This window comes from Corvus kubaryi, unplaced genomic scaffold (genome assembly GCF_017639235.1).
Source record: "Corvus kubaryi isolate FWS band 111438036 unplaced genomic scaffold, C.kubaryi_AGA036_p1.0 137, whole genome shotgun sequence".
In the NCBI taxonomy this organism is placed as follows: Eukaryota; Metazoa; Chordata; class Aves; order Passeriformes; family Corvidae; genus Corvus; species Corvus kubaryi.
The window spans coordinates 21,413,266-21,438,110 of record NW_024580671.1 but is presented as its reverse complement, the minus strand read 5'-3'; the positions used below and the strand labels follow the sequence as shown (position 1 = coordinate 21,438,110).

The 24,845-nt window shown below is 39.4% G+C and overlaps 1 protein-coding gene across 24 annotated transcripts in view; it reads left to right on the top strand.

Moving 5' to 3' along the window:
- CADPS2 (calcium dependent secretion activator 2) overlaps positions 1-24,845 on the top strand; it is a 294,985-nt gene that overhangs the window by 38,042 nt on the left and 232,098 nt on the right. For all 24 annotated transcript variants that reach the window (XM_042018140.1, XM_042018137.1, XM_042018148.1 and 21 more), the window contains exon 2: positions 23,081-23,194. In XM_042018140.1, the coding sequence (XP_041874074.1) occupies positions 23,081-23,194 (114 nt within the window). The remainder of the gene's footprint in view (positions 1-23,080; positions 23,195-24,845) is intronic.

The window sequence follows — 24,845 nt, the reverse complement described above, 5'->3', positions numbered from 1 at the left end:
TTCCCTGACTTAATTAAACTAACTGCTACTTTCATACAAATTTATGGAGCTTTTAATCAAACAGCTTAAATGTCTGTAGTCAACAGCTGAGTTTGGCATTGGGGCAGTGGGGTACCTCAGGGTGGAAGCTGCCTTCTAGAGCATTACCTGACATGCAGGGAGGACAAATGTGCATGCATCTGTGTATATGCTGTTTATAAAGATGAATGTCATATGAGAAAATTATTTTGTGATTATTTTTGTTGCATCAAACACTAGTTTGTATAGATATATTAGAGGCAAGTTAAGGTGGTGACTTCAATTCTGGTTTATTTTGAGCTCTTGGTTTTTGCAGATTGAATGGGTAATTTAAACACAGCTTGAGTATACAGTTCCTTATCTTTTAACTAATAAAATCATATTCCATTGTCACTCCATTTTAAACCTCAGAACAAGAATTCCTCTTCATGAGACCATCTTATGAACTTCCTGCAAATGTCTGTTGCTACAGAAGGAAAGATGGGCTAGCAGTGCTATTAATATATTGACTGTACTTGGTCCTCTGTACGGTCAAACCTCTTGATACAAACAAAGTTTTTTAGTTTCTACACGGGAAACCAGGAGACTTTCATACACCTACATCTATATCTATCTATCTATATATATGTATGAATCTAAACAAAGCTTCAGGGACAGCACAAAATTTAGTCTAGGGTGTTGATTTAACCTCAAGGATTTACTGCAAATGAGGTAAAGATTTAGAGCTTCTATGGGATGCTGCATGCATCTTATCTAAAAGGACCAAGTGTTAGTGAAAATTAGAGATCATTACCAGCTTCTTCTTTGCTTATTTTTAGAAGTAGCAAGTATTTACTGAAATGAGACAAAGCTAGATTGGATATGTTATTTGTGGAAAGAGCTAAATCCTGGAACCCCGACAGCTTACAATCTAGCTAGTGGGCATCAGTTTTTTCATCCAAAGTGAGAGTGCTTAAAATAGGTGTAATTCAGCTTTGTTGGAGAGAGTTTTGGCCAAAAATCATAAAAATATTTAATTACTTGATATAGTGCAATGTGTTTTTTTCTTTCTTTCCAATGAAAAGTATCAGATGCTGAGGAGAAAAACAGGAAAGGGGGGAAAAATAAAAACCACAAAAGCTCTTAACAAAACCAACACACTAGACTAAAACCCTGTGTATGCACTTCCAAATAATTATGCCTTTTTGTCTAACTTCTCTCTCCAAGCAAAAGTTAAGCAACCCCTTGAACTTTGAGATTTATTTTCCCTGTTAGTATTCAAATTGTTGCTTTTGGGGTTAATGTTGGTGTGGAAGTGGTAGGAGTTGATAAAGAGCTCTCAACTGGTAAGTGGCTATAGTACCTTGCTGGTGCTTCTGCTTTTTGCCTTTCCTCCTTTCTGCAAGTTCGTTTGAATTGGATGTTTTGTGCTTGCTTGCACTGCTGAGCTCAGAGGGCCTTTCAGAGGCAAGTATTGCTGCCTCTGCCTGTTGTTTCTCTCTGGCAAGGCAACATGAGCCAGTGCTGTCAGCTGGTCATTTTCTGGACACTGCTGTCTTGCTGATAAGGCATAAGTAGCTGAGACAGTGTTTCAAAGCACAAAAATACACCATTTTGTGTGAGGGCTATTTCTGCTCTCCATATCACTGCAGTCCTCTTATTATGCATCTCTCTTCGTTCTTCTGCTGAAATCAGTACCCTTTGTGCTGGCACAGACCTGGCTGGACTTGTGTAAGGAAACCCTTTCTTCTCCTCTCTCACGGATAGATTCTGCCAGTGTTAAAATAGTTGGGAGTACACTCTTCTGTTACTTGTGGATGCTGGAAAGCCTTGTTCATGATGGATAGATGGATGTTTGACCTTTGAAGTCAGGGAGAAACTCGATGTGAGGGCAGTGGAACAGAGTAAAGACAAATGTCATGAGGCAGAACTCTGCTTGGGACAGGAAGGATCATTTTAGGGTGGAAAGTCATTTTAAGGGAACTGGGAGACTCTAATGAGTTCTCTTTTGATAGTTTTTTAAGCACACCTGAAAGATCCAATTGCTCCATAAGAAGCTTGCCTGCTTGCCTGTTGTATTCAGCCTCTTGAGTTAAAACTCACTTGGACGATACCATTCAAGAACTCACAGTCCTCCTTCCTACATTTTCTTGCAGAATAAGTGGAGAAGGCAATAAGGAATTACATATTGATGAACCAGAAAAAAAAATCGGTATGCAGAGTCTTGGCATTTCTTGGCACATTTCTTGCCGTAGTTGACGTACGCTCACTGTGCAGCAGATGTATGACTTAAAGTAATTTGTGGCTGTGAACATATCTGTTTCTCTGGTCAGGATGATAAATTTCAGATGTGTATACAGAGTATGAACTAAACCATGCTCTGTTGTCAATGAAAGAGTCCATATGAAGATCTTTAAGGAAACTGATGCTCAAAAATACTGCAAGAAAATATATTTACCTGTTTATCTTACCCTCAGAAGCAGAATGTGAACCTTAAGTCCTTGAAAAATAAGTAAAAATTTAACGCTTAATGCCATCATGTCTAGTGATAGAGAAGCACTATGTAAGGTTGTGTCTTTAGACCCATCTAAATCATTAGGGAGTCTTTCCTTCAGTTCCTTTGCAGTTTGGATGTAATTAATTTTGAATAAAAATATGAAATTAATGAAATAATAAATAGGAATATTCTAGAGTCACTGGAGCCTGGCAACTCCATATGTAGCAATCCAGGTAACTCACACTTCAGGATAACTGGGCTATGCATGCAGCCCTTCTGAAACAGCATCCCCCCACCTTGTCCCCCAAGCAGAACAGCTCCTGCAAGAAGTAAGTCCTCCACAGATACCTTCTCATACATATTGTAAAGACCATGATTTGTCAGTCAGAACATTATTTCTAAAATATTCATGAAGTATTGCTGGATTTTTTCCCTTTAGGAAGAAAAACCAAACCAGTGCTGTAAAGTCGAATTGGATTAGAATAATTCTTAGAAACACAGTTAAGTCATCTGTAGAGCCATTGCCTTGTTCTGCTTCAAATCAGGCAATAACTGGTGTTTTCAGACATGCTTTGACATTTGCTCCCTGGTGAATTTGATCTGACTCTAGCAGATGTAGGAGATTCATCATGTTTTTTTCTTCCCTGGATGATGCTGGAGGAATAACTAGCTGTGTTTAAACACCTTGCATATACTTTTTGCTTTTAGTCTTAAGTTTGGATTTCAGCATAATTAACTCTGAATTTCAGCTATTTCTAAGGCATAGTTCTGGAGGGTGACTGCAATCTGTAAGCTAAAAACTTTGTTCTGGCACATATAATTTCAATGTACTGTGACTCTTTCTAGTTTGAAAAATCTCATTAAAATACTTTGCATAGAGAAGCACTGTATCAGAATTCATTTTCTGGTATAGGCAGGAAATACAAGATTTCAGATTCAATGTATGCACTTCTAGGGACCTTAGCACATAATCTTCTGTCTGTGGCACCTTGAATGTGTATTCCACATTTTCTGCTTTTACCAGCATGGTCTGGAGATGAGGGAACCTTTAAAGAATGCAGAGATGTTTGCAAGGTAAGCTACCCAGAGAAATGTGAATGTGTGTGGTATCTCTCTCAGACAACTAAGTACTTAAGGGTGCTTTTTTTTTTTTTTTTAATTAGGCAAGTGTTCCTGGTTTTACCAATTGTACGTGCAGAAGATACATCTACCTATTTCCTGATGTGTCTTCCTCTTTTCTTACAGATACCTTCCAGTATTAATCTTTTTTTTATGAGTAACTTTGCTATTGATGTGTAAAGAAATAATGAAAAATGGTCTCAAAAGCAATTTTTTGTCAGCTTTTGAAGAGGTAGGATCAGTGGAATAGAAGAAATGGAGATTCTTCTGAGAGATGGACAGCAAAAGGCTAAGATGCAAAAGCTGTGAACTGCAACAAAGGAAACTCCAGCTGGGTATCAGGAGATTAATTTCTGATGGTGAATGTGGTTAAGTGTTTGAACAAGTTGCTCAGAGATTTTGCAGAATCTGTATTACTGGAGTTGTGCAGGCCTGGACTGGCCAAGGCCCTGAGCACTGTGGGAGTTGCAATACAGCAACTTTGATTGCTGACTTTGCTTTGAATAAGAGTTCGGACTGTATGTTCTCTACGTATCCCACCCATCCTAAAATTTTCTTTGATTTTTGTGCATGAGAAATAAACAAATGATGTGTACTTGCCTAGCATGCTTGATTCTTCCAAGAAATTTTGGACTGATTTATTTGGCCATATGTGTACCAACTGCATGATGTATTCAGACATGGACAGGAAAACAGATGTGTCTCAAAAGCATGGGATACACTGAGCTTTGGTGGCATTGCCCAAAAATAAGAAACTGTTAGGAAAATCCTAGAAAGAGCTATGCTTAGGGAGGGTTGGGGAAGCTTACTTCGTGATATGACTTAGAACTGTGAGCTGACTGTAGCATTGTCACACACCAGTGTGCTGGAACATATGGGCTCTTGCCACAGCTGGAGTTGCAAACATGCTGCTAGTTCTGTAAATGATATTGGAAATAATCCTGTACTATAAGAGCTACTCATGGGGGCAGAGTTGACTTTTGGTAATGTCAGACTACCCTCCCTAGTTAATCTCTGCCTGCTTCCTTGTGTATTAATCCAGTAAATGCACTGGGTGCAGTTTAACCTAATTACTATATATTTTCATTGAAATATACCCTGTTTGCTTCATGTGAAGTAATTGTAACCGTATAGGAAACTACATGGGTTTTGAGCATTCTTTTAGAAAATATTCTGAAAGAATAAAGAGCAAAAGCTATACCTCTGGAAGAGCTGAGATAGATCATGAGTTGGTTTATTTGTGATCTTTAAGAAGCCCTTGAAGGCTTAAATTTTTGCTTAAAAACTTAGCGTTTTGGAGGCAAAAACAGTGTTTAGTTTAACCAGCAATTTTAGCTGTTGATAATCAACTATGCAATTTTGTTATGTCTATGCTTGCTTGTTTTCATCATCTCTCTCTGCTCTTTTAACTACAGAGAAAACAGTTAACGTTATTTCATTCTTCCCCCCTCCACTCCCCTTTGTTAAGGGGAAAAGTACTTCTTGTGAGGGTGGCAAAATAGGAAGATTTGTAGAAGATTAGGGCAATAAAATGTGCATGGAATCCCCTTTTCACTCTGTTGTGTGCATATTGCAAAATTTATGATCGATTGTTTGGTCTTTAGTAATAAAGAGGGATGATGGCTTTCTTACTTATCTTCCTATATTACTTGGAGACCTAATTTTTATATGTTAGGATAGTAGCAATTTAGAGGAGTGAAAGAACTCTTGGAACCTTAACTCATGAAAGGTTAATCAAACACATCATACTGCAAATACTTGTCAGCGTAGAAGAAAAATTGAGAGGAGTTCACTGTTTTTTCTACACTTCATAAGTTTGGGAATTGATTCCAAGAGGACAAAATGAAAGTGTTCCCAGTAGATTTTTAGTGAGCGTTCAGTAAGAAGTAAATTGGAAGCTGTATCTCCTCTCACTTATCTGCAGCCCATCTTGCTCTGAGGTCCACTCTCTGATTGCTGTTGTACTTGGGGTTTTTCTTAAAGTTCTTTGCTCCCTCTTTGCTTCTTTATTGCACACCTTTATTAAAGTCTGGCACAGGACATTGCCACTTGGTGCTTGTGTCACACTGAGCTTTGTCCTTGAATTGCAGCTGGCCAGTTTTCAGATTCCTGGTGAATCTGATACTTCAGACTTGGGCTGTTCGCTCTCGTGGCTAACCAATTTTGTTTGTGTATGTCTTTTTTCCCCTCTATTTCTTAACATTATAAAATAAATTGTTCTAATTTAAGTAGAAACTGAACACAATATGTGATTAAGAGTTATATTATCTTGTGTTAGGATGTCAGTAATGCAGGGATTTCAGGAAGTGTAAAAACTGACAGACTCCATCCTCTCATTCATATCCCCAGAAGAAGTTTTTAAAACCAGTTGTTCCTTCTAAATTGTTTACTGTGTACATAAAATCCTAACAGTTTAGTATCCAAGCAGTTACCAAACTCTATTTATTATATTCTTTTTCTCAATTCTGTTCCTTTGAATGCTGTTTTGTAAATAAATATTTGTTGAATTCTAATTGTTGCAGTGAAAGCTTCTCTGGATTCAGGCCCAGAGGGAAGCCAAAGCACAGGGGTTGAATTAAAACCTTTGGACAAGCTGAGATACATGAAGTCACACCAAAGTGAAATAGAAATATAGATTTTTAACTTTTTGTAGAAATATATGCTAAGTGCCTTAAACATTAAAAAGCTGCAGCAGAGACCTTAAAACACAGTTCTTACTGCAGCAGTGTTACCTCTTCACAGAATTCTTTTACTTTAGACAAAATATAGATAGAACTATACTGCTCACATTTTTTAGATAGAGTGTTCACATAAACAATAAGCTGATAGAAACTGTATACACAAATCTGTGTAATACCTATGTAACACTTGTGTAAGACTTACGACTGTTAGACTTAGATTAGGATAGGTTAAGAAAAGGAAAACTAGAATCCCGTGTTAATCTTATTGGTCAATTAACAAATATAATCCACACTTCTGTAAGAAAAAAATGTAATAGAGGAAACTGGAATTAGAAGAAGAAGCTGTTTTCTGCCTGCTGTTTGCTGTTGCTGCTTGGCCTTATCATGTAACCCCCTTGAACTCTGCCTTCAAGAAAGCTATGAGACAATGAAATAAAGAACTTAGCAGAACAGCAGCCTCCTCTGCTCTCTTATCCTGGTCCGAGTAGGAAGGGTATCCCATCGAAAGCTCAACATTTGATAGTGTTTCTCACAAGTAGATTCCCTGTAGGTGTGTGGTATGTCTCCTTGTCTATTTTCTTTAGCTAGCTCCTAGTCAGAATTGTAAGACTTCTACAATATTTTTTAATCTTGATCTATTTTCTTTACTCTGCACTGAGTTTAAAAAAATGCATGTATCCCAAAATACTATGTCAATCCAGTTCCCTTTCAAACCTTAGTGAACAGTCTGTGATAAGCTTATTAGGGATATTTATAACAATTCCAGACTTAGTAATATGTTTATCTGAAAAAGTTATTAGATGCTGTATTGTCCTCTGAACATAGAAATTTATCTTGTTTGGGTTAAAATATGGAGGTGGTAAAAATGGAGTTTATCTATTGCTGTGTCCTGCAATTCCAGAAGAAACCCTGGCACTGGTTGAAGTCTCTAGCAAACATATGAAGAGAGGAAAGGAACATGATCACTTGTTGCCTAGTTTCCTGCGTTGAGCTGAGGGTCAGCAAAATACTGTTACTATACAATGATTTCCACATTTGGACTACTTTATCAAGTCAAAGCACCATTGTTTCTTCTATTGAAAATGCTAGTGACAAACTCCTGAACTTGGCTCAAACTTGGCTCCCTCACTTAGATCTCCTGCCATCTGTCCTGCTCCACCCAGGTTGCATCTGATGCTGCTGCCTTTTCCTTCTGATCTCTTGTGTTTTATCGAAGCTGATTCCACAGTGTGGAAATAATAATTTCCACTAGAAATTATTGCAGTCTACATCCATAGTATAAAACTGTCAGGTTTTCTGCCACTCTTCTCTTTCCAGCTGCATTCCCACAGTGTACTGCACTTTTATTTCCTAGCAGGGAAGCATGGACTCTTGATATAAGAAAGGAATAGTGAGGTTTCACTGGCATGGGCTGTTTTGGCAAAAACCTATGAACCTTTCCATGAGTACAGAAAGGACCGTCTTTATAAAAAATTGATCATAGGTAAATCTTCAGATTCACGTGTTTTTGTAATGAAAGAACTTTTGTTTGAAGTAACTTCTTGCCTAGCATGATTATTTGGATTGTTTTATTGGAGAATATCTTGAAGCCTTTGCTCTCCAGTATTTGACATATGGAGGCTACAAAAAAGAGGAGAGAAAGAATACATATGCTGTATGCTGTGCAGAGTAAAAGTGAAGATCTTAGAGGTAACATGACCGCTGGATTTTCTTTGTTATTTTGCAAATAAAAACCCAAAACTTTCCTGTAGAATGAGTTTCAGTAACAGCCTGTATTTACTGTTGAGTTGAATATGCATGTATAGAGTAAACAAATCTGTAGTATTATACTATACAACCTTGCTGTTTGTTGTGATTCATTTGGTTTATTCTTTGAAGAGGGAGCAAGTTATCAATACATCAGGCATGGTATAGAGTCATGTTTCAGCTGGCAGACACTCAGCTTTTGTTGTCATTATTCTGTCCTGATTAGTATTCAGAGCATGGAGGAGAATGTGATGGAAGGGAATTGGTTTGCTGTTTTACTGACTGACTCAGCCATTTAACTCTGCTCCCTCAAGGCATCAAAGACTACAATAAAAGAAATACATTTTGCCAGTAACTTCCTATGGAAATAAGTGTAGCTTAATAAGTTTTTTGATTAGTACTAACATTATTACAGAGTGGAAAACTCCTTAATTAAACTTGCCTTCTTTTTTTTTTGCTTCCTGTAAGACTCTATTACTGATACTGAAATCCTATGTTAATCTAACCTCTGATTTATAATTGGAGATGAGATTTTTTTTTTTAATTGAAATTTCAATTGGAAGGTGTTTTTTTCCAGTACAATTTCTTGTGAGAAAGTAGAATTTTCTGTGATTTTATTCCTCCTTATTTTTAAGTAGGATAAGTGATAAGGTTAAGACCACACTTCTGCAGACTTTTATGCTCTGTTTTCACAGAATTAAATTTATCTCAGTGCTGTATTGTACATTGCAATGTGTCTGATGGTCCCTGCTGCTTGCACTGAAGGACTGATGAGAAATGGGGTGCTGGGATACAGCTCTGAAGGACATGAAGTCTTTAGTTAAACATTGTATTGAACACTTAAAACATTATAATGCAAGAATATTAAGAACCTAAACCCCAAAATTTCTCAATTAATTGATTTAGATAAATGAATCTGTGTAAAGCTGGTGATATGACTGGATTATAGCTTAACTATCAACCTTCTTTTCATGCCAAAGAAAGGAACGGGTATTTGCAGTGGTGAATAATTATGTCTTTGGAAGGCAGTGGTATTGGGCTTAGGTAGAAATTGAGAAAATAACTCGAGTATAAGCAGCTTGTGTTGAATGTTGGAAAATCTGGATCACAGAGATTATGTAGGGAGAAGCAAAAAATCTGCCTGAAAGGAGGACTGAGCCGAAGATGATTTCCATTTCTAGTCCTGGTTGAGAATTGCAGTCTCTCCATCAGCAGTGAGAGAAGGAAGGAAAGGAGTCGAACATGGACAACACTGTGAATATCTGAGGAGGGGTACTGGACCCATGGACACCTGGGTACCATGGGAGAGGTACCAGAATGACACCAGTCCCTTTTTCTAAATTAAACCTTATTAGGGAATAAGCAAAAAGACCTGTGGGTCATCTGCTTAGATAACCCTGTTGAATGAGATCCACTTGTGCATATGAGCTGGGATGAATACAAAGATTAAATCTTTAGGATTCTCTCTGAAGCATCTGTGAGGAAAGAAGATACATAAAAGAGAAAATTTATGAAACCTGAAAGACTGCAAAATTTTGAAAATGGTAAACAAATGGGGAAGACAAAGATACAACATGGTTTATATTTGAAAATAAATCATTGGAAATCTTGATGAAAGCTATTCTGATAACATCAGGGACAAGCTTATACAATTTATGCAGTGTGGATGTGGAAATTTACATGGAGATGTCATGTGTTTCTGCTTCTATTTGAGTAATGTAGATTCAAGTGTTAAAGGTACGTTTTTATTCGTGGGGGTGAGGGTTGGTTGTTTTTAAGGGTGTTGTTCTGCCTTTCTGCTGGAGCATACCTGACAGGAGCAGGAGGAGAGGGAACATGGGGAGCAGCATGCTAGAAGCTCTGTGATCACTGACGCTGGAGGCAGAAGTAAGGAAAGAGGGGAGAGAAGATGTGAAGACCCTTGGCTCTTGCTAGGAAGGGGATAATTTTGAGGGTGATAAAGAGAAATGAAGGGGATGTCAGGGGACAATAGGGGTGGATTCACCACTAAGGGCACCAAGCTGGGATGCTGATGGGGAGCCAGAGTCCCAATCATGTCTTGAGACAGTGTTCAAGGTCAGCCTCCATCCAGTGTTCCTCTGGGAAGGCCATGGCGATGAGGCAGGTTGAAAACCAAGCCAAGGAGATGTGTCAGTAGGTGATTTTTGGGTTGAGGATCAGGTAGGTGGGAGATGAGATGCTGATGCATGCCATGTAGCCACCACAGGGGCCAGAGAAAAGCAACTCCCAAGGCGAGAGGCTCAGGACCTCTCTGCTGCCCTTCACCACAACCTGCAGTGAAGGGACTGATCTCTTAACTCGTCCAGCACATAATACAGCAGAGAGGACAAACACAGTTATTTTACTCAGAAATGTTAAAATACTGATATTGTCCATTATTCAGGTTCTCTGTTGTATGAGCATATATGTGCTGCAGACCAAATTAAAGCTCATCAGTTATGAAAATTGTGGTGGCCTAAATTGTGCACATCAGGTTGCAGAAAGACTTGATGTGAACCAAGGAGCATTTTTAGAAGGGAAGACAGAAATAACACCAGGAATGAAATTTGTAGGTTATAATTAGTAGGTGGTGTGATAGCAAATACTGCAGGTTCATTTCAAATGGTTAAGAAGAGGGAACTACTTAATTAAGTAGAAAAGGAAGATGAATCCAGAATCTTGATTGTGAAAGAAAAAAGACAACGAATGGTTTCTTTTTAAAGTATGAAGCGGCTTCCTCCCTCCAAAGAAACCCCACAGGAACAATGATGAGATGGGGAAAATGTGCTGATAAACAGAAATAAATTCTAAAGTGTTTGGATGATACAAATACATACCATGCAGAGGAAATCACTTATCATAACAAAAGGCAGCACTAGAAATAGGGTTAAAAGGCACCAAAAAAGGAGAAAGTTCTGAATCACTATCAGGAAAAGCCTGAAAATAAAATCTGTTAGCTGCTGTTATAAATTCCTATTTAACAATTATGAGGATCCCTGTGCTTGAAATCTCTGAAACAGAAGGTACAGCTCAATGTATTTGTGATATTCAGTGTGGGAGTGTATGTGAGTATTTCTCCTTTTAAGGGAATTTTAATCAAGTATCTTCTTGAGGCTCTTAATTACATAAAGATTACCCAGCAAAATATAGCTTTGGATAGCATTATTGTACCAGTCTCTTGTGTGAAGTCTGACAGATTTATTTTGAGTGTGAACACGGTACATTTAGATTTATGTGCTGTGTTTTCCTTCTACACTTAAATGTTATAGCATACAGTTCTGAGACAAGCTCATTTTTCCAGAGAGGTGAGTGATTTTGCAAGAATTGATGAATTCTCCCATTATTAAATCTGCTGTGGAAAAAAGATATCTGCAGATATTTGAGTGCTGCGTTAAACGTTTTGCAGACTAAAATAACACTTCGACAAAAGAGGACAGTGCAGTCATGTATGGTATACGTATGTACAGCCAAAATGAGACAGATTGTGGAATGCTTCATCTTGTGTTTCAGATATATGGTTCAATATGACTAAATATGTAAATTTGGATAGTATGTGTATGTATTTTGGCATGGAAAGGATTAATTGAGTCCAGTGTACCTAGACATCTGAGAAAACAGATTTGATTGTAATATGCTCAAGGATTGTATGTTACCTCTGCATCCCTTCTGGAAAGCTTTGGTTTTTTTCAGCCTGATAATTTAAAACTAATTTCAGCTTGAGAATTTGAAACTAAGTGGAGTGCTGCTTAAAGCTGCAATCAGATGTCATTAAAAGATCTGTATTGCTCTCCCCAGTAGTTTCAGCTGCGTAAATTAAGCCTTGAGAACTTTCTGCAAACTGACCAGGAGGGCTGTGATGATGTAGTCTGACTTCCTGATATGCATGTAAAAATACATCTTGTTCCTTTTTTCAAATCCTTTCTCTCTGCTAGAATATTTGGTTCAGGGAGATGTTCGTTTATACTTAAGTCTTCAAATGGTGGAGAGTCTCCTACATATCTTGATGAGCAAGCCTAGTGGTGTATTAAGAATGTCCATTTGAGTGTATTAGATCGATTGCCAGTGTTGAATAATCCTGTGGCAGTCATGGCTCTTTTGATGTGAGGAGAACAAGATTTGTGGGGAAAAATAAATGCCTTCTGTTAGATTGGTCTCTATGACTGGGGAAGGTGGGGAAACGAGAGGGAGTTCTAGGTACGTGAGATATTAAAGTCTGCAAGAAAAGCAAAAAGTTTCAGAGTTACTTATGTTAGAGAATAGGTAGTTTGTGGAAGGTGTACATAGTATTGGCAGGGGACACGATAAAACTTTTACTTACTTATTGAACATTGGTAGAATCTTATAATGCAACACTAAACTTTCATGGGTTCATGAGTATTGAAATCCTCTAGGTTAATGAAAATTAGTTCTCAGAGAGTTCTGGGAAATGGGGCTGAGAAGACAGAAAGGGAAGAGCACTTCCATGAGAAGTGCTCTCTTTGTGGTTCAGGAAATGTTAAGTGCAGATTGGTTGCCATGTGCAGTTGCTTAGTTTCATCCCTGTAGTTTTCATGAGACTGTGTGCTGTGCTGGTTCAAATTCATATTACATGCTGAGAAATAAATGTATTCAGGGACTTGGATGTGTCTCTCATGGAGGATGTTTATTGTGATGGCTATGCAGATGTTTGTATTTATTGTTCAGATAGTGTCTAGATTTTGTTTGCGATAAGTGTATTCCTGAGGCTCCTAGAAAAGTAGGAGATGAGAATGTTTGAAGGCTCATCTTGTGAAGCTAGGAAAGGATTTCGAAGTATAAATTTTTCCCACTGCAGGTTTCCAAGGTAGAAGTGTATTACAAACAGAAGTGTACAAGATGAGATGATACCTGGACAGCTCATTCAGAGCTGAAGCCCTCTTTCACAAGCAGGGGTTATGCTTGGCAAAACTGAAGGTCTGGTAACTGGGTTAGCACAGTGTTTATTTTTTTTGTGTAGTCTCTAATATTAAGGGTCTTTGAGCATCCTAGTTCTACCATACCATAGCTAAATTGGGTTGTGTATTGTCATGTGTGAAGTATGTATGTCTGTATGATGTGACAACTTAACTGTTAATGACCTTACAGGCCAGACTCTGTTTCTTTAATTTCTTCTGTTTGTTAATTGATCAGAAAACCAGTCGATCTAGCCAACTAGGCTATGTCTTACAGTGGCCTTAATCAGATGCCTAGACAGGGAACAAGTTTATGTTGTCATTCCCATAATTATGTTAGTATTAGGGATTTCCTATACCAAATGGGGGGGGTTGGGGGTTGTATTTAGTGTTCATTAGCATTTCTGTGCATATCTGCAGTCAGTTTCTCTCCTAGTCTCCCAAGACAATTTTTGGTACCTACAATATACTTCAGCAAAGTGTTGATACGTATCTGTGTTACCCACTAATCTTGTTAAATTTTTTTTGTACATTAATTTGCTTTTTGGAACTGAAGGCATGTAATTAAGGAGATAACTGTTAGATCTGAGTTTATTGCCCTTAACCTGAGAAGGGATTCAGTGACACGAACTGTTACGGCGGGGATTACTGTAACACGTATATATCAAACCAGGAGTCCCATGGAAAAGAAATATATATGTGGACAGATTCTTGGTAGATGTTTCAGAGATGTTTATTTCTCCAGCCGCATGGCCGGAGCTCTGCCCAGGAACTGTTCCAGTCACGGGACCCGAGGGTCCTTCTGCCCGCGCAGGGAACACAAACCAACCAACGGGAACGAGGCTGAGCAGGGGCAGGGAAACCCCGTGTCTGTGCCCTCAGGGCCCCTCTCCCAGGGCTACACGGCAGGGGGGGAGACCCCAACAATGGACTGCCTACACTTACCTAGTTCTAGGGAAGTAAAAAAGCTTTACTTGAAAATAACCACTTAGAGTTTACCTATTATCAATTTATGTTTCCCTTCTCCATAAAGAACTGGTATTTTCATGTTTCTCTTGGGATGATGAACTGGAGGACGATAAATGTGTTGTTCAAAACATGCTGGTGTACAAGTATAATAATCAAGTGTCGGGCTTGATGATCTTAAAGGTCTTTTTCAACCTAAATGATTCTGTAGATTAGCTTGGAAAAGAAAACTGAATGCAGCCTTGGCCTATGATCAGATGACAGCAGATTGAGAGGAGCACTTGATAGTAGTAGAGCAGGGCTGCTACTTAGGGAACTCCTGACTTCCCGAAGAGAAGAGTTAACAAAAATTTCCAGTTCAGCACAGAGAAAAGCCATGCCACACTTGCAGGCCAGAGACCCATGTGCCTTTACAGGTGTGGCTCTGGCTGGGTAGGTTTTCTGCAATAAAGGACCTGGAGATCCTGATGGAGAGCAAGTAGAATGTGAGTTGGGGGAATGAAGTCTGGCAGCATGTTCAGCTGCATTAAGAGGAGTCCAGCTAGCAGGTTGAGGGAAGTACCTTTATTTGCCCATCTGCCTGACATTGGTGTTGTCACATCTGGAATATTCTGTCCGTTTTTGGGTCCCCAAGTAGAAGAGTGGAATTAGCAAGCTGGAGGAAGAAGTCCATCAGGGTCCCCTGAAATGATTAGAGAGGTGGAAGACAAGATAAACAAGGGGAGGTGAGGAGTTCTGGGATGGTTTAGTCTGGAGCAGGTTAAGATTTAACTGCCGTCTTGTAGTTCTTGAGGGGGACACAGGGCTATAGAGAAGATTGACCAGGCTCTTTACAGAGCTGCATAAGAAAAGAGCAGTTAGGAATAGTCACAAGACACAGCATGGAGCTTCTGGCTAAATTTTAGGGGTTTGGGTGAGAACTTCAGTAAAAGCACTGGAACAGGTTAAACACAGAATCTGCAGTATCTTTAGCATTGGAGATACGGAACTTGTCTGGACAAGGTCTGTCACTAGAGTGTGATGAGAATATAACTCTTTATTTGCCAGATGACACACACAGTCTCCTAGTGCTGTGGTTTAATGCAGCAGCCGGCTAAACAGCAGACAGCTGTTCTCTCAGGACACCAAGCTATGTGGTGTGGTCACCAAGGAGGAAGGACAGGATGTCATCCAGAGGAACCTTGACAGGCTTGAGAGGTGGGCCTGTGTAAACCTCATGAAGTCCAACACGGCCAAGTGCAAGATCCTGAACATGGGTCAGGGAAATCCCAAGCACAAGTATAGGCTGAGTGGAGAACAGACTGAGAGCAGCCCTGAGGAGAAAGACTTGGGGGCGCTGGTGGACAAGAAGCTCAGCATGACCCAGCAATGTGCCCTGGCAGCCCTGAAAGCCAGCTGTATTCTGGGCTGCATCAAAAGCAGTGTGGGCAGGAGGTCGAGGGATATGATTCTGCCCCTGTGTTCGGTGAGATGCTGCATCCGGCTATGGGGCCCCCTATATAAGAAGGACATAGAGCTGCTGGAGCAAGTCCAGAAGAGGGCTGCAAAGATGCTCAGAGGGCTGGAGCACCTCTCCTGTGAAGACAGATTGGGAAAGTTGGGGTTATGCAGCCTGGAGAAGAGAATGCTTTAGGGAGATCTTATTGGGGTCTTCCAGTACCTAATGAGGGTTGAGAGGATAGAGATGGATTTTTCAGAAACAAGGATAGAGAGGGACTTTTCAGAAAGGCACCTAGTTCTAGGACCAGGGGTAATGGCTTTAAGCAGAAAGAGCATAGGTTTAGATGAGATATGCAGAATAAATTCTTCACTGTGAATGTGATGAGACACTGGAACAGGTTGCCCAGAGAAGTTGTGGCTGCCTCATTCCTTGAAGTGTTCAGGTTGGACACGGCTTTGAGCAGCCTGGTCTAGTGGAAGGTTCTCTTCTCACGGTGCAGGGGTTGGAACTGGGTGATCTTGAAGGTCTCTTCCCAGGCCCGATTTCTATGAAGGGCGCTGGTAGCTGAGGTTCCCTCTATGGCACGTACCACTGGGCATAATTTTCATGGTCATGAGTCATCATCATTTTTTGTGGCTGGAAGCTTTTTTTGCATAGCTTTCAAGCATGACTGTTCTCCTTGGAACTCTGGCAGTCTCAAGGAAGTAAGGCTGCAGTGCCACTGTGTACTCTGCAAGGGACATGATCTCAAAGAGTGCTGTGACAAGGGACAGCAGAACACAGCTGCCCTAGCTGTAGAGTTTTGGCAGCCACTCCTGACTAAGAGAAGATCAGTGAAGCACAGCACAGAGGAAATAAATACAATATTATAAATCTAGCTGATGATTGTCAGCTAAATTCTACAGCAAATCTCAAGTAGTAGGAGTAGGTACAAAGAAAATGATTGCAACTGTACTGACAACAACATCTCAGTGGAGATAGCTTTTATTGGGGTGTGATATTTACTGCATTTAGGAAAAACACATAGCAGATTCTTTTTTTTCTAGTGTGGCATAGTCTAAAAGTTTGACTTTTTTTTCAACAAGAAAGAAAGCTATCATTCCTATGAGTATGTTTTAAGCAGTTAAATTATTCTGTATTTTTATATTTTCACTCTTCTGCCAAAAAATTAGGGAAGTCTGATTTTTATTTCTTCTTTTCCCCCACAAAGTACTTGTTCCTCTTCATTCTCAAAATACCTATTTTTCTTTTCCTCTCAGGTGCCAATCTGACCTTGCTGGAATCTGTCTTCAGTTCTGTATTTTGAAGGTCAGTGAGGTACACTTGAATGCCTTCACATAAATCAGGATTTGCTTTGCTCACTGCCTGTGAGTTTTACGCCATCACCTCTACTCCCTGAAGGAAACCAACTCCCAAACCCTCTGGTCCTTCTGAGATATTTTGCAATTCTGTCAAAGAATCTTGAATATGCCGCTCTGGACAATGAAAATATTTAACTTAATGTTGCATAAGCACCCTGTAAGTGGTATTGAATGACCAATATGTAATTGGTAATGTTTCTGGTTTTTAAACAAGCCACTGAAAGGTAAATGTGATGTTGTGCTTGTTAGATTATAAAGTTACGTAAATGAATTGGCTGATTCTGATACTCTAATATTTGATGCTACAAGGCACTGACTTGTTGCACCAGGATTATGTACACAGTGTAGTGTGCAGAGAGTGACAGCAAACAGAATCCTTACAGACACTGTTTTACTTGGAATAACTTCAACTTTAAGAAAATCAAAGAACAGCTGAGGTTGCTAAGTGACAGCAAAATATTTATCCTTTTTTTAGAAAATCAAGAAATAGTAGGGGACAGCATATATTGTTTGCTGCCCACATGCTGTATAGGGCCATTATTGCACATAATTAAGACCTGCATAATTCACCACAGTAACCACAGCTATCACCTCTGTCTTAGTACTGATATTTTCTAATACTGTTTATTTAGTCTTCTTCCTCAGAAGAAAATCTGTCAAGTAATCCATTATAAATGAATACTCTCTATCTCTGCTGTGAAACACAAGTATTATTGTTGTGTAGGCAGATACTGGAAGAGGAGGCAAGATGGGAGACAGAGAGAGGAAATAGAGTGAGAATCATTGTTTATAACTGGCTATTTGCTTTGCAGGCTTATTCTCATCACCAAAGTGAGATGCAGCTCACTAAGAGGCAATGATGTGTTTTGTTTTTCTGGAAGGAGAGGATAATGATGGGTTCAGCCTAAGGCTCCATGCCTTGCTCTTGGCTCTCTCAGAGGAGCTGTGTGTGGCTTTGCAGTCTGACCCTGTGGATAAAGCCCTCTCCACCACTACGGAGGGTGGTGGGAAGCTGGAATTACAGCAGAGTTGGTGTAGGGTGAAGGCTTGGGTGGCTCTTGAGTCTCACTCAGCAACAGAGTGAGAGATTTTTCAGGTGTTGTTAGATGCAGTCTTGCTATTCCTAAAGCTGTTTTGGGAAGAGGAAAACTGCTGTAATGGGCTGACCGGTATCGCCTCCCAGCTGAATTGGGAGACCCTGCAGAGGAGACACAAGGGAGGGAGATGCTGAGCTCAACATCCTTGAGCATGCTCTGTGGCAAGTGGGATGAGTTAGTCCTTGACACAATTTCGAGTCATTTTTCGGGTTTTTTTGGTTTTTCCCTTGACAAAGAGGTTGTCAGGACAAGAAACAGTTGTGTTCAAAGATGTGTGTGAGAAGTTGAGTGGAAAGAGATTTATTTGTACCTTCAGTTCTCTTGATTCAGGAGATGAAAATTTATCTCCTGACTGAAGTGGAAGAGAGGGACATTTGTTTGAGGGAACCGTCATGGGGCTCTTTTTCCACTCTGCTCTCAAAAATTACAGCTCTGACTAAAGTTTTTCAAAACCAACTGCTGCTGTCAAAGACATTATACAAAATGGCATAATTCCGAAAAAAAAAATGCTTCCTATTTTTTGGAAGTGTTCAGGAACTTAAGTCAGTTTTTTTGCTACTGACAATACACATCTCAGCCTTGAGGGTTCCGGAACTGGCTCTTTGATTGGCTCCTCCCTACCCCTGTGGTTTTGCATCCTGTGTACAAAATATTTTATCTTGCTCTGTCTGTAGTTGCAGTCATCACCTCCTGCTATTTCCCTAAAATACCCATATAGCCTGAAAAGGATAGTAGCACACTACAGTGTGGGAGGAGACAAAACCCAGTGCTGTTCCTTGTGTTAACGTCGGGGGCTTGCTGATGCTGGCACAGATGCCAGCTCGGAGCGTGCGGAGCTGCAGCCCGCGGTGCTCTGGGATCGCCGCAAGGTGGCAATGGCTCAGAGGCTGCGGGAATGCTGCGGGAATGCTGCGGGAATGCTGCCCGCTGCCGTCCGCGCTGCTCGGGGCTCTGGGGCAGCCTGGCCGCGGCCCACGCACAGGCCACGTCCTACACTTGTGCATTTTTAAGGCCAAAGTTTTCTAGGGACTCTAGCTGCTGAGAGTTATGTCTTTGCCAGCTGCTGTTGGCTGCATGGGATCAGGGCAGTAGTGAGCGCTCTGTGAACTTCGGCAGTGAGAGGCAGATGAAGATGCTCTTAATGAAGCATCAAGCACAGTGAGGCTGCAGCTTTACTTTCTCCTTATGTCTTGCAAAGAGAAATAAGCAGTAGTACTCTTGCAAATGCATACATGCTTCATTTTTCCTTCGCTGGAGTTTATTATTTAAGGAAGCAAAACCTGTGACATTGGAATAACTTCCTAAACTTCGAGATCTGTTTGAAATCCGACTTCTTATAAAAATAGGAATTTAAAGTCTGTGTAAAATCCATTTGTTGAAATTGTTTAAAGGTATGAGGGGAGGTAAACCAGAAGTGCCTCTAGGTTTTCATACCCAACTTCACTTTAGAAGGGAAAAAGAAAATCTTTAATGCTCAAAGAGGAATATATTTGGATATATGACTTGTTTGACATGTTAAATGCAAGGTGAGAAATTTTTTTAATAGTTAAGTGCTTGAGGCTCTTTCATGCCTTTATATTACTCTAGTTAAATTGCTACTGCATCTTGAAAAAGTTATTCTTAATTAAATAGCTCTTTGAGAAGTTTACTCTGTCTTAAATAAATGTTTTCATTCTTTGATAGCTTACTAAGGTTAGCAAATGTAAAGTGAAAAAAAGAAGTTACCTTTTTTGAAAGACAGAGGGATGGAAGGGAAGAAAAATTTTTATCTGTTGTGTGACTGCAGTAAAGAAAAAAACAAATCACGCGCAGTTAATCTTGTTTTCCCTTAAATTTGTCATTGCTTATCTTCAGTCATTTTGCAGAATGCAATCAAATCTGATATTCTCAGTCACTGGAATTTAGTTATACATTCTCCCATGAAGCAGCAGTAATTGTTTATGAAGTATCACACAGGGTTATGGCAACAGATTCTATACCGGTGAGAATGCAAAATCCAAACAAACAATACAAAACTGAAGCAGGTTAATGGAGAGCAACAGAATCAGTGAGGCTTTGCTGTACACTTTTGGTGGTATTCCAGGTTTAGTTTACATTTGGGGGTACATGTAATAATGTAATTTTTTAAATTTTAAATTTCCTGGTTTTGGTTTTTTCTACTGAAATTAAAATGTGGGAACAGAGGCACTGACAGCGAAGATGAGAGCAGGCTGAAAGCAAAGGTCTGATGTGTATGGGTCTTGCACAGAGTAGAGGGGGAAAGGGCTTGTGTGATTGAAAGGCAGTGCTCCTGCAGAAGGACTTTGAGCTCCATTATGGGAACTCCTACCAGAGAGAATCTGCCCAGGCTTACTGCCCTTAAGTTTAAGCATTTTTCTTGGGATTCTGGTTATGCCTGATGTCTTCTCTTGTTCCATGTTGACCAAATTCAAAGGTAGCCCAGACTTTGGCAGGTTGAGCTGCTTGGCAGTATCCAAGAGCTAATGTCCTATACAAACACCTGTTTCTCTGCTTTTGCTACTACAGCATTCCAGTGCGATTAGACTTCCTTTTTCTCTCCATTTCTAGGCTATTACTTTTACTGTTAGTTTTGTTTCATTTTTAAGTGCTGCAAATTGAAGAGTGTTAATGAATTCATTAAAAATGACCAACATAAAAAAAAAGAGATGAGAGAGAATTCACTGTACGCTCAATATTCTGACAAGTAAAAAACCCAGAGGAGCTGTATGCTGCAGTAGACTACTATAAATTATTCTATGTCTTGATAGTTAACTGCGTCTCTATATGTGACAGTACTTGGGACATGTAAAATAGACTTCAGATCATCCTTAGTGCAAGTTGTAGCTTTTCATATTTTCCATTGTAAATACTATTATATTTAGCTTTGCAGGAGAACTTTATTCTGCACATTCAGATTTTGCACTGAAACAAAAGTATTTTAAGAAATGTACAGTAATCCTAAAATGCCACTCAACCCTTAGAAATTATTACTACTTAAAGCAGTGAATATGAAAGCCATATATAAATATTTTAAACACATTTAGGTTTGCTGAACTATGATGGTTAGAAATGAGAAAGTCAGAATTAAATTTATATTTCATTGCCTTATTCATAATGTTTTTGTTTGATATGTGGGTAATAGACAAGCAAATCACCTAAAGAATGAAGTCTGCAAGCATAAAAACACATTTTCATAATTGCCTTGGCAGGAAGCCTGCATGTTCTCATAGCAGAGCTGTGAATATTCCATGGGATGAAGGAGCTGCTTGCTCAGCAGAGGGGCACTGTCTGTGTGAGTGCTCATCTAAGTCCCCCAGAAGAACATGTGTATGCTGGAAAAAAACCCTCAAACCATCCATCATGATTTGCATTTTCTGATATCTCAACTTGTCCAAAATATTTAGAAAATGAGAGAAGAATAAGAGGAATCAAATAAGTGCAGTAAGATTTGATTTCTGTTAGAAACAGCTATCCAGTGTCGTGAAGATTCTGTGCAAGGAGTGGATTGGATTCTGTGCAAGGAGTGGATGTTTGGCGGACAGGTGGATAGGTGCTGTTTTGGGTGGATGTGCAGTCACAATATGAGTACTTTTCTCCCATTGGTTTTTAATTAGCAGTGGTACAGGATGGGGTGTCAGTGTCAGGCTGCTGCTTTCAGGAGTTCATGCAGGAAATTTATCCACGTCACAGCAACCTCTGTTGAAGTCTGCTTGCTTCAACAGGAGGACTTTTTTCCTTAGGGGTCTCCTGGGGCTTGTTCTGTATCATTAATTGTTCTGTTAAGATGAGGAACAGAATTATCATGTATTTTTAACTAACTTGGATTTTTTTTCAGAGGCAGAGGTTTTTTGGCTTTGCATCTCTACTGCCTACATTTGATTATTTTTAGAGGATTTCTGATACTGAGTTTATAGATGGAATCTATACTATTGTTTCCTGTCACAATAAAACAGCTTTCAGGTTTGCAATCAATTTGGAGAGTTTTGCAGAAAACTGTTACATTTTTCAAAGAAGCTCATGAGTTTGCAAACTTTGTATGGGATGAAAATCTTCCTGTGATACTAAGAAAGTAGAAGTTGTCCAAGGTAGGCACATTATCAGGATAGCAGAGATTTTTAACAGTGTTGTAGCTTAAATGACTTCCAAGTGTTGACATAAGAGACATGAAAGTCTAAGGTGACCACATTTACTGCAGAAGCCAAAAAATTCTTCAAGAAGAAATGATTATGCCATTGGGGGCAGTGTTATTTGCTGCAGGTTAGCCATTACAAATACAACTTTGTGCCCTCTGGAAAAAATATTTACCATTTCTGGCTATACATTTATTTGTTTGTTTTACTTAAGCAAAGTACAGGAAGGATGAAAGAACCTTTCAGTCAGTTGTGTTTGAATATTTTTAGTACTGAATTTAAAGTTCAAGAATATGATGTGATATTCAAACTTCTACAGATTTGATAAGGATAAATATCTTACTAAATATCTCAAGAGTTGATAGAAACTTTGACGGAAGACCTGTGTCTGGATCCCTGGGGAGCTTCCAAACTTTGCTTTTTCCCATAACATTAAACATCAATAAAAATGGGTTGATTGGAAGATTTAATTGTGTAATGTGCTCTTCTAGGAGTTTGTTTTCAAAATGTACTCAACTTTGACATGAAGCCCACCAAATGTTATTGGGTGTTAATCTTGGAGCATTCGTCTGCTGTTCCCTAAGATCCAGTTGTTTCATGTCATTCATAGTGTTACAGCATCAGTGGCTAGAAGTCCATTTTCTTCACAGTACACATGCTTGTTGAAACATTCCAATCATAGTGCCTAGATTACTCCAAAAGATGGAGGCATCTCAGTTGTTTATATTCAGTTATTTGAAGGCTGAAAAAAAAATGATGTATTTGAAAACAAGCTAGGAGCTAAGTTTTATTAACTGGTGCTGCTGCCATGGAGAAGGTCAACCATTATATTCAGCATATGCATATAAAATAGTGCACAGAAGTATCCATGCAGACTTAACCTCTGGCATCCCAAGGACACCAGGGAAAGCACAGAAGTTTACTTGCATGCTGCCTGCGTGCATGTCTGGCTGCCACGGTGTGGCTTGTCCAGCTGGGACTTCGAAGAGCTGCCGCTCACCAGGGAGCCAGGTGGCCATCGTCTTTTTTTCCCCGTTCACAGCTTCCAAGTGTGTACAGTGCTGTACACTTTTACTTTGAGACTAACTGCATTTATTTTTGTTCTCTCCCCTCTCCTTGTTTCTTTCTTGCATAGCTCAACAAGCAGCAGCTGCAGGTACTGAAGGAACGTTTCCAGGCCTTTTTGAATGGGGAGACGCAAATTGTAGCAGATGAAGCGTTTTGCAATGCTGTGCGAAGTTACTATGAGGTGAGCTGTGTGCTTTGTTCTCTGTATTGTGTTCATAGTATGCCTTTTAATGCAGATACAAGGAAAGTAATTTTAAGTTTCAAAGGCTGTGAACTTCCAAACCTTCTAGAAACAGTTTCCTCCTAAACCGGCTTTGCTGTTTTAAAAGCTGAAATCTACTGCCTGGGCACAAGAGAGAAACTGAACTGGGAAATATTCACCCTTTTTTAAGAAGGGAAAAAAATTAAAAAGAGAAGATAAAATGAAAAACCCCTGGTGCTAAAAATCTTCCTGGCAGCACTTGATACAACTAGGCACTGTTATCTTTATCTCCATATGTCCAAGGTACCTCTTTTAATCAGCACTTTGTAAGTCACCATCCTGAGAAATATGTCTTCTGATTTTTAGTTACCATGCAGAAGGTTTTGTGAGGACCTGCCTGTTCCCTTCCAAAAGAACAGAGGCTTTCCATGCAGATGGGCCAGCTCTCACAATCTGCTGTGACCTCCCAGGCGTGTTCAGTGCCTACAGCCCCAGTGCAGATCTGTAGGTGTAGTTTTAATTGCCTGAGGAACAGGTCCCATTCCAAACTAGAGGGCAGTTCTCTGTCCATGAGTAGCATAGGGCTAGTAAATTAACTTCTTACTCTTAGTAAATACTCCTCTGTTTTTCCTTCATCTAACTTCTAACCTGCTCAATGAATCACAAGGGCTGGATGTTAACCTTCTTTTGAGGGGTCTTTCTTCATATTTCAGTCTACCACATTTTTTTTTTTTTCAAAATTAGCTTTATTTTTGGTATTTTATTTGTTCATTTTTCCTGTCAGCTGTTCTTTGCTGGTGAGTAACTTTTTCTTTGAGCAGAAAATGATGTGATTTATGTCCTAGCTTGGTTTTATCTACAATAAATTACACTGCACAACAGAAAAAAAAAAAGAGGGATGGGAAAATGGTTTTCCTGTTGTTCTGAAATCATGGACTCAGTGGGTAGAAATAGAAATTTATGTAGAAACCATAAAACTCAGTGTGAGTTTTTCCAAATTATGGTCTGATCAATGAAGTGGTATTTGAAATTAAGGAATTCTCACAAAAACACCTGTGAAAACATGGGGATATGTCTGCAGGTGAAACTAGAATATGAACATTCTCGAGGTACTATTTTAGGTGTGTGAAAACGCAACAGAAATGGTTAGAAAATAATCAATTTTTCTGATATATCATTTCTTCTGATAAAGAAGTTAAGGCTGGGAGGAAAAACAGTTTGGAAGATGGTGCAGGGCAAGGCTGAGCTAGTTAGTGGCCCAGCAGTAGGTTTCAGAGTAGGGGGATGTCTAAAGACGCTGAACTTGGGGTAGAACTGAAAAAGGACTTAATGATTATACTTCATTCTTTTAGCACACTGTGTAAAAAGCTTGATGTGTTAGAGAAAGTAGTCTGCTCTTTGGAAATGATGTGATAGTGAATAAAAATGATTGTAAAATAAGTGTCTAAACAGTAACTGTTCTGTTAAGATTTACATCATGCCTTTTTTTAATGAAATTTTTTAGACACATTGAGAACTGGTGTTTAGCATATCTGCTCTTACAGTGAAAGGCTGTGCATAGTAATCTAAGATAGCCTTATAAAATGAAAAGCTCAACTTTTCCAGCTATTTTCAGGCATTCACTATTTTG